Source organism: Poecilia reticulata, chromosome 20 (assembly GCF_904066995.2).
Source record: "Poecilia reticulata chromosome 20, P_reticulata-male-v2, whole genome shotgun sequence".
Lineage (NCBI taxonomy): Eukaryota > Metazoa > Chordata > Actinopteri > Cyprinodontiformes > Poeciliidae > Poecilia > Poecilia reticulata.
In genome coordinates this window covers 17230592-17244897 of record NC_088849.1, presented here as the reverse complement: position 1 = coordinate 17244897, position 14306 = coordinate 17230592, and the positions used below count along the sequence as shown (strand labels likewise).

General features: G+C 40.2%; 2 protein-coding genes across 4 annotated transcripts in view; one reads left to right on the top strand and one right to left on the bottom strand.

The window, feature by feature from the left end:
• LOC103456915 (nephronophthisis 3) overlaps positions 1-14279 on the top strand; it is a 43305-nt gene extending 29026 nt beyond the window's left edge. For both annotated transcript variants that reach the window (XM_008396794.3, XM_008396798.2), the window contains 7 exons: positions 11911-11980; positions 12582-12667; positions 12756-12827; positions 12960-13114; positions 13197-13313; positions 13547-13656; positions 13885-14279. In XM_008396794.3, the coding sequence (XP_008395016.2) occupies positions 11911-11980; positions 12582-12667; positions 12756-12827; positions 12960-13114; positions 13197-13313; positions 13547-13656; positions 13885-13999 (725 nt within the window). In that variant the 3' untranslated portion in view covers positions 14000-14279. The remainder of the gene's footprint in view (positions 1-11910; positions 11981-12581; positions 12668-12755; positions 12828-12959; positions 13115-13196; positions 13314-13546; positions 13657-13884) is intronic.
• ackr4b (atypical chemokine receptor 4b) lies at positions 3843-8947 on the bottom strand. 2 transcript variants are annotated; one of them, XM_081601717.1, is made up of 2 exons: positions 8760-8947; positions 3843-6080 (listed from the first exon to the last, which is right to left on the bottom strand). In XM_081601717.1, the coding sequence occupies exon 2, from the start codon at positions 6057-6059 to the stop codon at positions 4944-4946; it is 1116 nt and encodes a 371-aa protein (XP_081457843.1). In that variant the 5' UTR covers positions 6060-6080; positions 8760-8947; the 3' UTR covers positions 3843-4943. The 2 variants fall into 2 exon arrangements, with proteins under 2 accessions (XP_081457843.1, XP_017157354.2); XM_017301865.2 differs by having other exon boundaries at positions 3843-6064.
• Positions 14280-14306: the final 27 nt, after the last annotated feature.

Below are 14306 nucleotides of genomic sequence, written 5' to 3'. Positions count from 1 at the left end.
ATATATATATATATATATATATATATATATAGCACATTTTTATTTCACACCACTAATATAGATAATATTACTTTTGGAATAAAAGCTGCAAAAATAAAATAAAAAATGGTGAGACTAAGTGGAAAAAGTCAGACACAGTAGAATTACTCCTGCAAGTGTTTTAGTGCATTCCAGTAAAGCTGATGTGTCTTTTAATTTATATGTCAGGAAATTGCTGCCAGTAAACATCTACTGGCTCAAACTTGCCTGTATGTACAGTCAGTGCAGCAATTAAAGTTTTAAGACAACTGGAAGTTTGGCTAACAAGGCCGGATGAGAATCCACGTCGATGTTGCCACCACACACAACGAGGAGGATGGTAAAAAAAAAAAAAAAAAGAATCTACAAAGCTCACTATTGCACAGCAAAGATTGGCATTTCTTTGGCACAAAGTTTACATAACAACTATCATAGTTGTTATGGAAACAACAATACCCAGGTGTGTCCCTTGTTACGGGAGGCTTGCCAGAAAAATCCTTCTCTGTCCTACCCGTCACCTTCACTAATGTAAATGTGAAGTTTGCAGACAAGTATTTTGGTTTTTACAATCCCAAAAACCACAGAAGGAATTAATATTATTATGAATCATATTCCCCGTTCTTTTGTTTTGGGGGGTTTTCCCCGATGTGTGTGACCTGAAAGTTTTCCTCTTGTTATCATGGAAAACCTTCTGTTGAATTGCACTTGAATTCTTCTCTCCCCTGAACTTCTTTCTTCTTGCCATCAATCCACAGTTTATAGTTCAAGTCTGTCACACATCTGCATTGACATTCTCCCTTCTAAACCTTCCTCCTTTTCTTGGATGCAAAATGTCCTGCGATGGAAGGAATTTTGTGATGTGACAACGATCCTCTGCCAGCATGAATATATCTTCCTGTTAGCAGGAAGAATGTGGGTGTGCTGATGGACGGGTTGCTGCTCTCTGCGACCCGTGGTTATTGCATTGATTTAAAAAAAAGTAAAACAAGTTTTTTTTTATATATATATATATATATGTATATATCCCTATGAGTCATAATATCCAAACTCGGATCTGTTTGACTTCACTAAGTAGGAAACAAGACAAGTGAAACTTGACAGAGCTGTCGCAATTTAGCATATTTCCAAGGTAGTGTTGCTGTGGTCGAATCATTGTTTCCAGTAATCGATGCTGGTTCCTCATCGACGTGGGACGGGTGTGTCCCAGAGAAATCTAATAGGGGGGGATTCTTTGGTTTGGTTTTGCGGGCTATTTTTCCATAATGAAACAAAAAAGGAACTTCCTTAACCAAGGTTTCATGGTCAGAAAAAAAAACAGTTTAGTTTCTGTTTCAAAAGCACGGCTACTTGCCGTAGAAATACACTCCTGGACTTAAACCTATTAGAGTTCCTCCAAACCATATGCATCACATAAAGAGGCAGTTTTCACCTTCACCATTTCCCCGTAAAGCTGTTAGACGCGGTTTCTAAATGAAAGGGTGCACAGAGGTTGGCAATGCAACTCTGTGGTGTGGAAGCTGTATAATTCTGTCCCATGGGCATGATAATGCACTGAAATTACTCCCAGACTTGCTATCTGTTATCTTCATGCTCTGGGGGTGGGCTTGGGGGGGGGCAGGGGGGGGGCACCGTTACACAAACAAAACAACCAAAAACTTTGCAAACCACATATTTTTCTAGATAGGTTTTTTTTTTTATCTCTTTCAAAATGTAGAATTCTGCACTTTTTTTTATTTTATTTTTTTGGAGGAATGAAGCAAAACACTCACCAGAAGAGAAGGACCATGCATTTCATTTCTGGTGCGATTCTTAAAGTTAATTAAATTTTTTTCATTGGATCCTTTATTTTATGCCTTTACTGTCACTTTAATTTAAATCTTAAACCTCTGAAGTGAGAAAAACAAAATCTCAGTTTTAGTTTGTATTTTATTAGAATTTTATGTTGTGGATCAGTACACAATAGTGACAGAATAAAAATACAAAACAGTAGTTTTTCCACCTTTTTATAATAAACATAAATATCTGAAAGGTGTGGCGTGCTTTTGTTTTTTTTGTGTCCCCCCCCCCGTCCCCCACGATTGAATACTTTGTTTGCTGCAATTGAGTCTTTGTAAAAATGCTCTAGCATAGTGAAAGTGGATGGAAAGCACCTGTGAACATCAGTTTTCAAATCTCATGCCACATTTCCGTTTAGATTTGAGTGTAGGCCATGTGAACACTTCAGTTGAAACAGCAGGATTGTGGTTCTGACTGGATGTTTCAGGCGGTTCTACTGAGTGCAAAACGAGTCTCACCTCTTTTTGCAGTTTCTAGCAGGTCTTTTTCCAGTATAGCCCTCAGTTCATCCTCCTACTGACTCTCCCCAGCTTTGTGACCCTGCTAAGGAATAACACCCGAACAGCGTAACATTTCCATCTGACGCTCCTCCGCATGTTTGCTGATTTCTTACATAATTCTGGTGAACTTGAAAACAGAACGTTTTGTGGCTTTTCATCACCAGAGGCTCTTTTTCTGCCTGAGCGGTTGATGCCTGTTGCCAAGAGTTACCATAGGCTTCTTGTCATCTTCTCTGAATAATGCTCTGCTTTATCCCAGACAGTCCCTTTCTAGATGGGTTTGCAGTTGTGCTGCAGTCGCTTTTCATTTTCAGATGACGGACTGAACTCCTTGATATGTTTAAATGCTGCTCTGGAACCAGCTTCCTGACCCGTCTGCTGTACGCTCCTCATAAAGCTGTTTGTTGGTTAATGTTCTCTAAGAAACCTTTTAGGCCGTCACAGAAGACGTCGTATTTATGCTGAGATTGAACCGCATACAGGTTGACTGTATTTACTAATTGGGTGGTGCCTGGAAGCGGCACAGGATTTTAGAGAGAGATTTCTTTGCTTTTCTGATTTTCATTTGTAAAAAATGTCTTTTTTTTAAATTAAGGTTTTTCTCCCCTTGCACTAATCTACATCCCTTTGTGGTTACAGTGGGACAATTTGTGAAGGTGATGATACTTTTGCAAGGTACCATATCTCGTCTTCTTGTGGTTTTCTACTACGGGGTTTTGTTTTATGAATTTGTACACTGATGAGGTTTGGCAAAAATACATGCAGAGGCTAAACATCTGTCTTTGATGTAAGAACCAATGTTCTTTAAGTATTTAGAGAGGCCGACTCAGGTGGATTGATAGCCACTAAACACGCAAAAAAAAACAAAAAAGTAAACATTGTTTCGTGTCTGTTGGAAGTATCTGAGTTGGATTTTAAGAGCAGGCTTTGAAAAGACAAACTCAACCTTCTTTGTTGTCAAGCACAGAGGCTTAAACAAACTATTAAGCATTGGACTCTGGCCACCCGGCACTCTGAGCCAAGATGTGATGTGTATCAGGGTTAGTCTGGCATTATCGTGCGTAGTGGCATCATAAAAAAAAAAAGAGAGAGATCTAGTGGGAGGTTCTTCTCCGCTGCAAATCATTTGCTCTTTAAACTTTACTTTATTGAAATAAACAAATATAAATGGATGAAAAACAGCGGTTAGGCTTTAAGCTCCTCTAAGGAACATGCAACTTTGCTGTTTACTGCTCTAATGGCATAGAAGGGTCCTTCCTGCTGCGAGCTCTCCTGTCTTTGCTTGCCAAATGTTTTTCGACTCAATGGGTCACCCACTGTGCAACCGAGCCATCCGTCATCCCAACCCAAAGCCGCAGGATGTGATGAAATGCGACGCAGATGAGATTTTGGAAGACGGGGCTGATTGTAAAGTTGGATTGGAGTTGTTCTGAACGGTTCCCCTGAGCAACTTGTGATTCAGCTGCATTTAATTGTAACAGATGCACGTCGCTTTGTTCTTTTATTTAAGAAAATACATAATTTATACAAAACACATATAGCTTTAGTGCGTATAACGCTATATTACATATTTTTTTTAGCCGTTAAGTTATGTGCGGCTAACTCCTGTCTAGCTTGTATGATGGCTAATGCACGTAAATATATATCAAGTAAATAGGCATATAGTATTAGAGAGTTTTAGGTGTGCCTGATCTAAATATCTGTAAAAAGCCTTCAACAAATTCCTCTTTTATTACAGTAGGATAATCACATGCTGTAAATTTAAGAATAGGGTTCAGCAAGGTTCTTAAAACACTTTAATATGATAATATTAGGCTTCAAGAAGTCTTTAGCAAAGTCTTGATAGTGACTCAGGAGGTAATGGAGTGCTTTACAATCAGAAAATTGTGGGTTAGATTCCAGTTTCCTCGTGCTGACGTCCCCCAGGGCGACAACACATTATTCTAAGTTTCCCCATCGATTTGCTTATCTGTATATAAAAATGTGGGTGTTTGTGACTAAAGGTGGGTGGTTTTGAATAAAAAAAAAAATATGAAATTTTACATTTAAATGATTCGGATGAAAAATAATTGTTTTAAAAAAGTAAAACCAGTTAATTTATGAAAATTAAGTATTTCATGCCCAACCCTCACATTAGGTGTGAGAGCACTTGTTGCATGCCAAAAAAAAAAAAAATTAATGAAAATCAAATCATAATGATCTTAAACATGTTAAGTTCTAATTTTGAAAAATAAGAAAAATTGACCTATTACTTCAGTTACATTCATCCATTAAGTCTCAATTACCTACCATCAAAACGGTAAATGTGCAGAGGTTGGTAAACTTTGCTTTAATTTGAATTGTGTGCTACCTCTGTGAAAATGTCACAGTATGAGTCCTGTTTTATGAGCATTGATAGTTTGTGCAAAGGATTCAGGGGATGTATCAATTATTGTGCCATAAATATTTCTTGGCAAGAGATTGTTTTTACTCAATTTCTTTTAGTTTGAGAATATGCTACTGCAATAAAAATGAATTTAATTTGAGGCTTTTGACGCATATTTACCAAGAGTGCCAGTACAGATGGCTAACACTGTATGTGCTAAAGTCTCAGATAGTGAATGTGCTGGTGTCCTGGTCCTCTGAAACAGACTGAGACTGGTTCTGGCTCGCTGAGTGGAGTGCGATCTCCACCGCTGGCTCCTCGTTGACTTGCCTCGAGTGTCTTCCAAGTCTCTGTCCAAGGTGCTTGGCAGCCTTCAGGACGTGTCCTCTGAAGGAAGACCCGATGAAGGCGTACAGGACGGGGTTGATGCAGGCGTGGGTGAGCGCCAGGCTCTCCGTCACCTGCCGAGCGCGGTCCAAGCGCTTGCTCATTTCGCAGTCCGTGACGAGGTGGTAGATGATGTCCATCGCTCGACATAGCTTGACCACGTTGTAGGGCAGCTGGGTGAGCAGGAACACGGCCACGACGACGAGGAGGACCCGAAGCGCGCGCCATTTCCGTTCCCTGCGCACCCCGGCAGCCTTGGTTAGCGCCCTGCCTATGCATGAGTAGCAGACCACCATGACCAGGAAGGGGACGAGGAAGCGAAGGATGACCTCCAGCAGCTCCAGGGCAGCTTTCGCAGGTCGGGCCATGCTGGTTGGGTAGATGGCCGTGCAGCTGGTCCTGTGATGGGAAGTCTTCACCGTGGAGAAGATGAGTTCAGGAAGGCCAAAGAAGCTGGCTAAAGTCCACAGTGCTGCACACACCAGGATCCACTGCCTCCTGACTCGGGTACCCGTCCCAGTTCTGCCTACTGAGTTTTGGGCCACCGCCCGATAGCGATCCACGCTGATGCACGCCAGCAGTAGCATGCCACAGCTGAAGTTGGTGCTGTAGAGGAAGGAGTTGAGTTTGCAGCCGGCCACGCCCAGCTTCCAGCCGTGGACGGCGTCGGCGGCCCAGAACGGCAGGGTGAAGAGCAGCAGCAGGTCTGAGATGGCCAAGTTGAGGATGCACATGTCAGTCAGGGTCCGGAGTCTCAACTTGGACGTGTAGACCACCACCACCAAGGCGTTCCCAGCCAGGCCCACCACCAGAGCCAGGGCGTAGATGATTGGGAGGAAGACGCTGCCGAAAGAACGCACCGATTCTTTCTCGCAGACGCTGTGTTCATAGTCGTATTCATAAGTATCGTTGAAACTGATATCCGTATCGTCACTGGTGTAGAAGTCCTCCATGTTTCCTGCACATGAAAAGAGCTGAATTTAAAGTAAAATAGGAGAAATATTCACACTCCTTAAACATTCTCTCATTTTGTTAGTTGATGGAAAAGCCTTTAGACTTAAATACAGAGCAATACTAGAGAAAACAAAATATAGGACAATAACCCTAAGCACACAACCAGAGCTACAATAGAATGGTTTATGTTAAAATTGACTGAGCAAAGGCTCAGTGAATTTTTTTATTATTAATTAGGCTGCTGTACTGGATTTTATTTACAAGTATCAGGGGGCAAAGAAATGCACACCACACTTCTCAGAAATCTAATTACCAAAAAGGGAATTGACAAAACCTTGCATCATTTTCCTTCCACTTAAAAATTAGGCTCTATTTAGTGTTGGTGTGTTACATAATAGTCTCAATAAAATACAAGGAAGTTGATGGGGGGGAGAGAAAAAAAACCAACCTTTAATTCGTTATAGGGAGATGAATACTTTTGCAAGGCACTGCCAGTGGTGAAACAGGAAATGGGAATTCTGTTTGGGTTCAAAGGAATCTTCCCTGCTTTTCCCTATAGTCTAGCCTGTCGTGCATGTGTGGGCTTCAAAAACAACAGTAAACGGATCTCTGCAGAGGGCGATGAAAGAAAGCAACCAAACTGGCCCGAAGAGCTTCTAATTACCATTTGAGTTTGCTTAGTTTGCATGCAGCGAGCGACGCCAAGTGAGCCGCAAACTTCAGGAAACGGCGGCTTTTGATTTATTGAATAAAGTAATACACAGTTAATCTGTCTATAGACTTTTACTTGTACAACCTGTTGTGCAAGCTGATAACATCTACTGCGGGGTATTTAAGATGGCATGTTTATATCAGTTAACAGTGCGGCCTGTGTTTTTCCCACATCTGTGTAATAATGGCTGCAGGGGCAATCCAAAACTGACAGGAAATGAGTGCAGCAAGGGATGAAGGTGACATGCAAACTTTATTTTTTCTCTCCCCTGCTTCAAACCCAGGATCCTGGTTCTGTTGCACAGCTTCAACAGGACATCCCATTATGTGAGACTTTTGAGATATATTGGTTGTGATGTCAACACCCGTTTCACTGACACTTCACTGCACAATGTGTCTGGACAGTCTGACTGCCTCATACAGTAAAGTCTTTGTTAACCTTATAAGGTTATCGTCATTTTTAATAAGCTGATTTCTGAGATCATCTTTAAATAAGCTGTTGGCTTGCAAAAAAAAAAAAATCCTACTCATTTAACTCCTTTCTTCTTCTTCTACTTGCTGATCAAAGATCCAAATCAAAGATGGCTATATGAAGTTTTCATGGAATACAAAGCATTTCTTTAAAAATGTTGACTGCACATAATCAATTTTAGAACAGTGTCCTGCAGTCACAAATGACTGATGCTAAATTTATTTTTAATAAAAAAAAAACAGTGAGGCAAATATGTATAATTTATGATTCCCAGTACATAAGTTGTTTTAAGTGTATTTCTGCTTGTTTTGAAGCCGTCATACAATCCACATCCTTTTGGGTTGGTAAATATGAACTATAAAGGACCATCGATACCTTAATGTATCAATTGTGATACAGAAAGAATTTGAGAAATCCATGACATTCACCAACAACGTATTTTTTACTACCGACAATCATTTCTTGAATCAGGATTTAGGTGTTAAAGAGAATGATTTATGGGGCGGATTGTGTTCATCTAATTTGATTCAGCCAAAGCGGAGTTTAATGACCTGTCCACCCCAAAGTCAAAGCCTGTTACGAGACTGATGACATAATTCCCGAGGGAGTACGGGTATCTCTCCGGAGCTTCTTTTTTTTTTCTGAGCGCACTTCTCGCTGAGATAACGGGAGTCTTGTTCCTTTCATGCAAATGTCCAGTTCGGTTACATAATGAAGAGCGATGTTCCGAATGGGAGGAGTGGCAGTGAATGTAGCAGATGTTCTTGGAATAACAGAATAAAATGCCAAGCATTCGCCACTGTCAACAGCTGCGTGTCACTTATGGCAGGTTCAGACTTGCTGCCATTCTTTCAAAGTGCTTGTTTTGGACTTTACAAGCAAATTACAGAACAATTGTGAAATGTTTTAAAGGTGTTAAGAAGGAATTGTCATAAAAGTTTCCACTTTTAATTTCGCATTAAAATTATGTTTTGCTTTACCTGTGATGCATAGATACTTCTGGTATATTTTGATAAGTTTAAGTAATGCGAATATCTTCTTTTTTTTAAACCTTTTTTAAACCTTTTTCTTATTTTATTCTAGCTGTCTTAATTAAATCTACTTTATATAAGATGTTCTGTTGCTGATGCTTTGGTGTGAAGTTGTAGCATCAATAATCTGATTTGATTTTTCTCTGAAAATGTTTTTTGCAAATGACAAAAACACTGGGACTTCTCACCGCGGCTGCATTTGTGAGGCAATGATAACAAAGCAAACTTATCATGACTTCATTCTAAGTTTAATAACGTCATAAAATCTTCGAAGCAGGACTTTGACTTCAAGCTTACTGTAAATCAAACTCTTTACTGTTTGAATAAAAAGCAAGATTAATTTCTGTGCTAAACAGCGTCTCAGTCAGGAACATAAAAACGGGATTTTGAATTCAGAATCAACAGAATAAACTAGCATAACCAAGCTTTTATACTATTACTCTGTCAGCTTAGTGTTAAATGGGTTGAATCAGAAAATGTCTTACCTGTTGTCAGCAGTTTTTTTTTTTTTTTTTTTTTTCTTAGAGCGGTAAGGATTGGAAAAACCTCTGTGAGCCGCACACAAACTGTAACTGAGTCCGGAGGAGGTGCGATAGTGTATTCTCCAGGACTGAAGTGACTAATCTGTGCTGCTCAGCCTGCCCTCCTCCCTGCACTGACGGCACGAGGAGCATGTGCCTTCTCCACGTAGCTTTGAATACATGTGTGTGTGTGTGTGTGTGTGTGTGTGTGTGTGTGTGTGTGTGTGTGTGTGTGTGTGTGTGTGTGTGTGTGTGTGTGTGTGTGTGTGTGTGTGTGTGCGTGTGTGTTCGTGTGTGTGTGTGTGTGTGTGTGTCTGAGTTTGGGTCATTTCCTGAATGCATAGTTTGGATGACTCAGAATCCCACAGTTTTTGTTTGTTGGACCATGCAACGCAGTATGCAAGGACAAGTGGAGTTTTTCATTTTTTTTAGATAAACTCTAGTTTTTTTGTTGTTTTTTTTTCAGGTTTTTGTCATTCAGAGCAGGGAGTGTCAGTAGGAGCTTTGCTGTGTCTGTGAATGTTTGAAGGAATCCTTTCCTTTACTAAAAAACATATTTAAATCTTTTGTATTGTTCATTGTCATTTGTTTTGTGTGTTATGCATTAACAGTTGACAGTAGGGTGGGTGCGGCTGCCATGCAGTGTCACTGGCAGATTTGCTCTATATAGGAGGGTTAAATTACCTCTGTTGCATAGTTTTCTTTATTGAATTAAGGCATGATGGCTCATATCTGGTTCAGGCAGACAACACACAATGCACAATTCCTTGACAGGAATTTTTATGACTTGGAATGAATGCATTATTAAATGTGAATAAAACATATTTTAGAGAGCTGTTGATTTGTCAGGAGTCTAAAGGATGAAATTGTATGAAAATGTTGGTTTGTCATAGCTGATATTACCGTCAACATATTCAGCAATATTATCACAAATAATTGCTTTTCTGATATTATCCAGCCTTGATTTGATTGATAGTGAAGATCATAAAAACAGATATTTGATTTGGCTTCACGTGGCCATCTCATCTTTGTGGGTTTGAGGGTTGTTACAGTCCAGAAAGGAACTTATGAATGACCAAGATGAAAGCAGTTACATGTGTGAAAGATCGGATCTTATGTATTTGCATGCATTGCACTATTACTAGCAGATCTGTTTCAGACGCTATGAATCCAACACTGTGCCAATGTTTGTTTGGTATTTTTTTTCTGTCTGCTTCCTCAGAAATTCCAGATTGTTTTTTAATATCCTTCAGTGCCACATTCCTCGTCTTTCCCTTCCTCATGTTTGCACAGCGCAAACAAAGCCAGCTTGTTTGGGACCAGAAATTAAATAAACAGCTAAATATGAAAAGAAAAAAAAAAAGGTTTTCCTGACAACTAAAAAAATGTCATTTTGAAGGATGAGTTAGTGACTTAAATAAAAAAAGAGTAATATTATGACATGTTTGGGTGTCAGTGCTGGAATCTGGAATGTCTGTTTTCATTCCAGTGTGGATGGGACTTGTTTGGGCATGATCACCTGAGATCGTGGTCCATGTGACTTATGTAAGGGTTCAGTGAGAAAGTTGAACGTGCCCTCGGGCCAAACAGGCTTTCCTAGGTGTTTTTTTTTTTTTTTTTTGTACTGGGTGGAGCTGTTTGTATATTTTGCTTTTGTGGTTACAAGGCTGGTATGATCAGTTATTTTGACTTCTTTACGGTTTGTTTAGTAACTACACATCTGTCACAACGAATTGGTTGAAAGAGTTCGCATGCAGTCGTGCTGAGTTTACCATGCTGTGATTTCCATAAAACACTCTCGTCTTCTTGTCTGTTCCAGTCTGGTGACCATATGTCTTGTCCTTAGGGGACAGTTTTTCCAGCTGGGCAATGATTTAAACAGGAAGTCAGGCCATCAGTCCTCTCCATGTGTACATTAGGCCTCATGGGCATGACCTGAAATGGACGTCTAACCAAGGAAATTCCAAAGTAATCTGTATTTTTTTACCAATCAGCAGTTTGGAGTCACGCCTCTGAGGCTGTAAAAAGCTACAAAAGGCAAAATATTTTTGGTAAACATGGCAACGAGACAGAAAAAACCCCAAAAGGATGGCATTTTTTCAAAGCTTACAATGAAGAAAATAAAGAAATCCTTCAACATTTTGGAGACCGTAACAATAACAGCGCTGGGACCAAACATAAAAACAGGAAATGCCTAAAAATCAAAAGAATTTTGGAATATAAATTTCTCACCCTTTCTGGAATAATGCTTTTTTTTATCATATCACTTTGTGTAAAATTACAACTCCAAACTTTAATGTACTTTATATGATTTATGAACACGCAGTTGAGAAGTGCAAGAATCTGAAAAGTGTAGTGCACTTCTGTATTCAGTCCCCATGGATTGATGGATTAGTGAACTTTTCACTACAATTGCAGCAAAAGTGTTTGTTTTTTTTGTAGTTCATTTAGAGGTTAATATTTTAACTTTTGAGATTGAAATCTGCAGATATGGGTATTCTTTTCTAATTAGGAGACGTCTAAAGGCAGTTGTTTGTGCTGGGTTTTATATAGGGGTATCAGACTGAAGGGGTCTGAATACATATGCATGCCACACTTTTCATATTAAGAAATCTTTCAAATGCCCACTGAGGTCATTCATATCTCTGTGCTCACTGTTTTCAGTTTGTGTCATGCTGAAGATTCCTATGCTGAATATTAAAATTCAGCATAGAATAGTGCCCTCTAGTGGCAGTATTGAAATGCAATTTTTAGGGGGAGATTTTCGTGTCAAGAAAAGAAACAATTTTTGTTTAATTTCAAACAAACGTGGTCTGTTTCCAATAACAAGCTAAAAACCCAAAAGAATCCAACTGCGGAAATGTAAATCAACCTGTGGCTTTCCCCGCTGTCGGGGCCGTTAATCTCTCTCGAGGCTCCATCCAAGCTCAGCACTTCCAAGGGAACAACAAGGACTGTTTTCCGGGCATATTCAGGTCATGGAGTGGTTAAGGTCATGGAGAGTGGATGGTTCAGCTCATCTTATTTGTCTTTTTTTTTTTCTGGTCCACCGCAATGACGCGACTAGATATGCGTCCAAATCTGAAGTCAGAGTTTTTGTGCTCTGTGTTTCCAGGTGCGGGCAGCGCCACATGCAAAGTGGCCATCGTTATGTGCAGGAGCAGCTCTGAGCATGGCCACAGCAGGTCAGCTGGGTTTTCAGACGTTTATTTTGTGATTTGTTTGCATATGCTGCACATTTTATACATTTGTCTAATTTTGCACAAATGATAAAATTTCATTTCATTCATATTTTCCATTTTGTATTCAAATGGTTTTAGGTTATTGTGTGTATTTTTTTTTACGCTATAGAGACCAAAACTTCATGTTTTCAGCACACCATGTGAGGTTTTAGGTCATAACTAAAATTAACTTTTCCTGATTGAAGTTTACTTACTTAAGTGCGTTTACTTTTAAACACTAATCTTCATATTTATATTGCATAAAGACATGATCTAAAAAAATTTTTTTAAAACTCGCAGATTTGCATATCTCTTGTCTCTACAAGTATTAATGGAAACAAAATCTATTAACAGTCACACCCTCGATATAAAACACGTCCTTGTTTCCAACTTCAAGTTTTAAGTTCCAACACACACCCAACATTTTTTGGCAGAGTATTGATGACACATTGCCACCAGCGGTAACAGCTGTAAAATTGATTAAACCTTAGTAAAAAATCAAAAAAATTGATTAGCTTTGGATAAGCTTCATTATTTAAGGGCGTTGTTTGAACTTCTTTCTCAGGCACGGCCAGCACAGCATGGTCCTCGTACCTATGGACACGCCGGGCGTAAAGCTCATCCGGCCACTCACCGTGTTCGGAAATGACGGTTGGATCGTCTCTCAGTATCCCCTATTTGCTATTTGGAAGTCGAACCGATGTGATGTGGTTTACAGATCCTCCTTGTTTCTTTTCAGACGCCATCCATGGTGGCCACCTTGAGGTCCACTTTGAAAACGTGCGCGTCCCAGCTTCCAACATGATCCTGGGTAAAAAAAAGCTCTCCCGTCTTAAATAGGAGACACACCTTTTGAGGCCTCAGAAACTGATGTTTTATGGAAGAGAGAAAGTAATGTTAGCCTAATAACCTTCCCCCACCCCTGTGGTTTTTTTTTCTCCAGGCGAGGGCCGAGGGTTTGAGATCGCTCAGAGGCGTCTGGGTCCAGGCAGGCTGCACCACTGCATGAGAGCCGTTGGCTGCGCCGAGCAGGCTCTGGAGCTGCTGTGTCAGCGGGCCGCTTCCAGGCGAACGTTTGGGAAAAACCTTTACCAGCATGTGAGCGAGTCACACAGGCATTTCCTTCTGCTGTCAGACGAAGGACATGTTAAATAAAATTGTGTTTCTGTGATGTTTAAAGGAAGTCATCGCCCACTGGATTGCAGAGTGCCGCCTGATGATTGAGCAGACCCGCCTACTGACTCTCTCCGCTGCTCACGCCTTGGATGCTCTAGGCAGCAGGGCCGCTCGCAAACAGGTGACACTGTTGGTAGTTTGTGGTTCTGGTTTGCATGTGAGCTGAAATATTAAATCCCAATCTCAAATCCACCTGTAAACACAAACATTAAGCATGTTCTCCTTTACTGTAGTTGGAAGGGGTTCATACTTTGACAGCTGTTCAGAATGCTCATTACCTTTCTAATTTGCAAAACTAAGCATTTAAAGCCTAATTAGTAGCATAGCATGCTAATGTCACAATCTGTCCTCTAGGTTGCCATGATCAAGGTGGCAGCAGCCAGGATGGTGTGTAAGGTGGTGGACTGTGCCATCCAGGTTCATGGAGGCGCAGGAGTCTCAGGGGACTTCCCTCTGGCACAGATGTAAGTTTGTCTTTCTTTGCATAGAAGCACATATGAATAAATCATCATGCAGTGTGTTGTAATTTAAGTGGTGATTTGGGTGATTATGGCTTCCAGCAAATGAGAACCCGAAATGTATTTTCTTGGATTACGTAACGAGTGTCATTACATACAAATTCATGAGAAGGTGCACTTTTTTTTAAATTTCTGATTCAGCCTTCTGATTGTACCTTTCCTCTCGTTTCCCAGGTACTCGTATGCACGGACTCTGCGAATCGCTGACGGACCCGATGAGGTTCACCTTTCTTCCATCGCAATACTGGAACTGAAGGATCAGCTAAAGCAGGCGCGGGCCAGGCTGTGAAAATGATTCGATAATGCTTTGAACTAAAAAATTCCAAACAGTCCATTAACTGTATTTCTAAAAATGCAGAAAAAAAAAACGGTGCTCTGCATGCAGGTTAAGCAGTTTGTTGGGGATAAATGAATACTTACCTGTGGAGTTTGAATGATTAATGTAATAAATTGCAGGATTGCGAGGCAGTTTTTAGGTGACTGGGTAACAAAGTAGATGGGAGTATTTTTGTGATCAGATCTTACGATGTGGGTGAAGATGAAAATGAAATAAATAGTAACTAAATTAACGCTACTTTCATCAGTCATTGCTCCAG

Excerpts from the sequence above, each read along its gene's own strand:
- ackr4b (XM_081601717.1), bottom strand. The coding sequence starts at position 6,059 with ATGGAGGACTTCTACACCAGTGACGATACGGATATCAGTTTCAACGAT.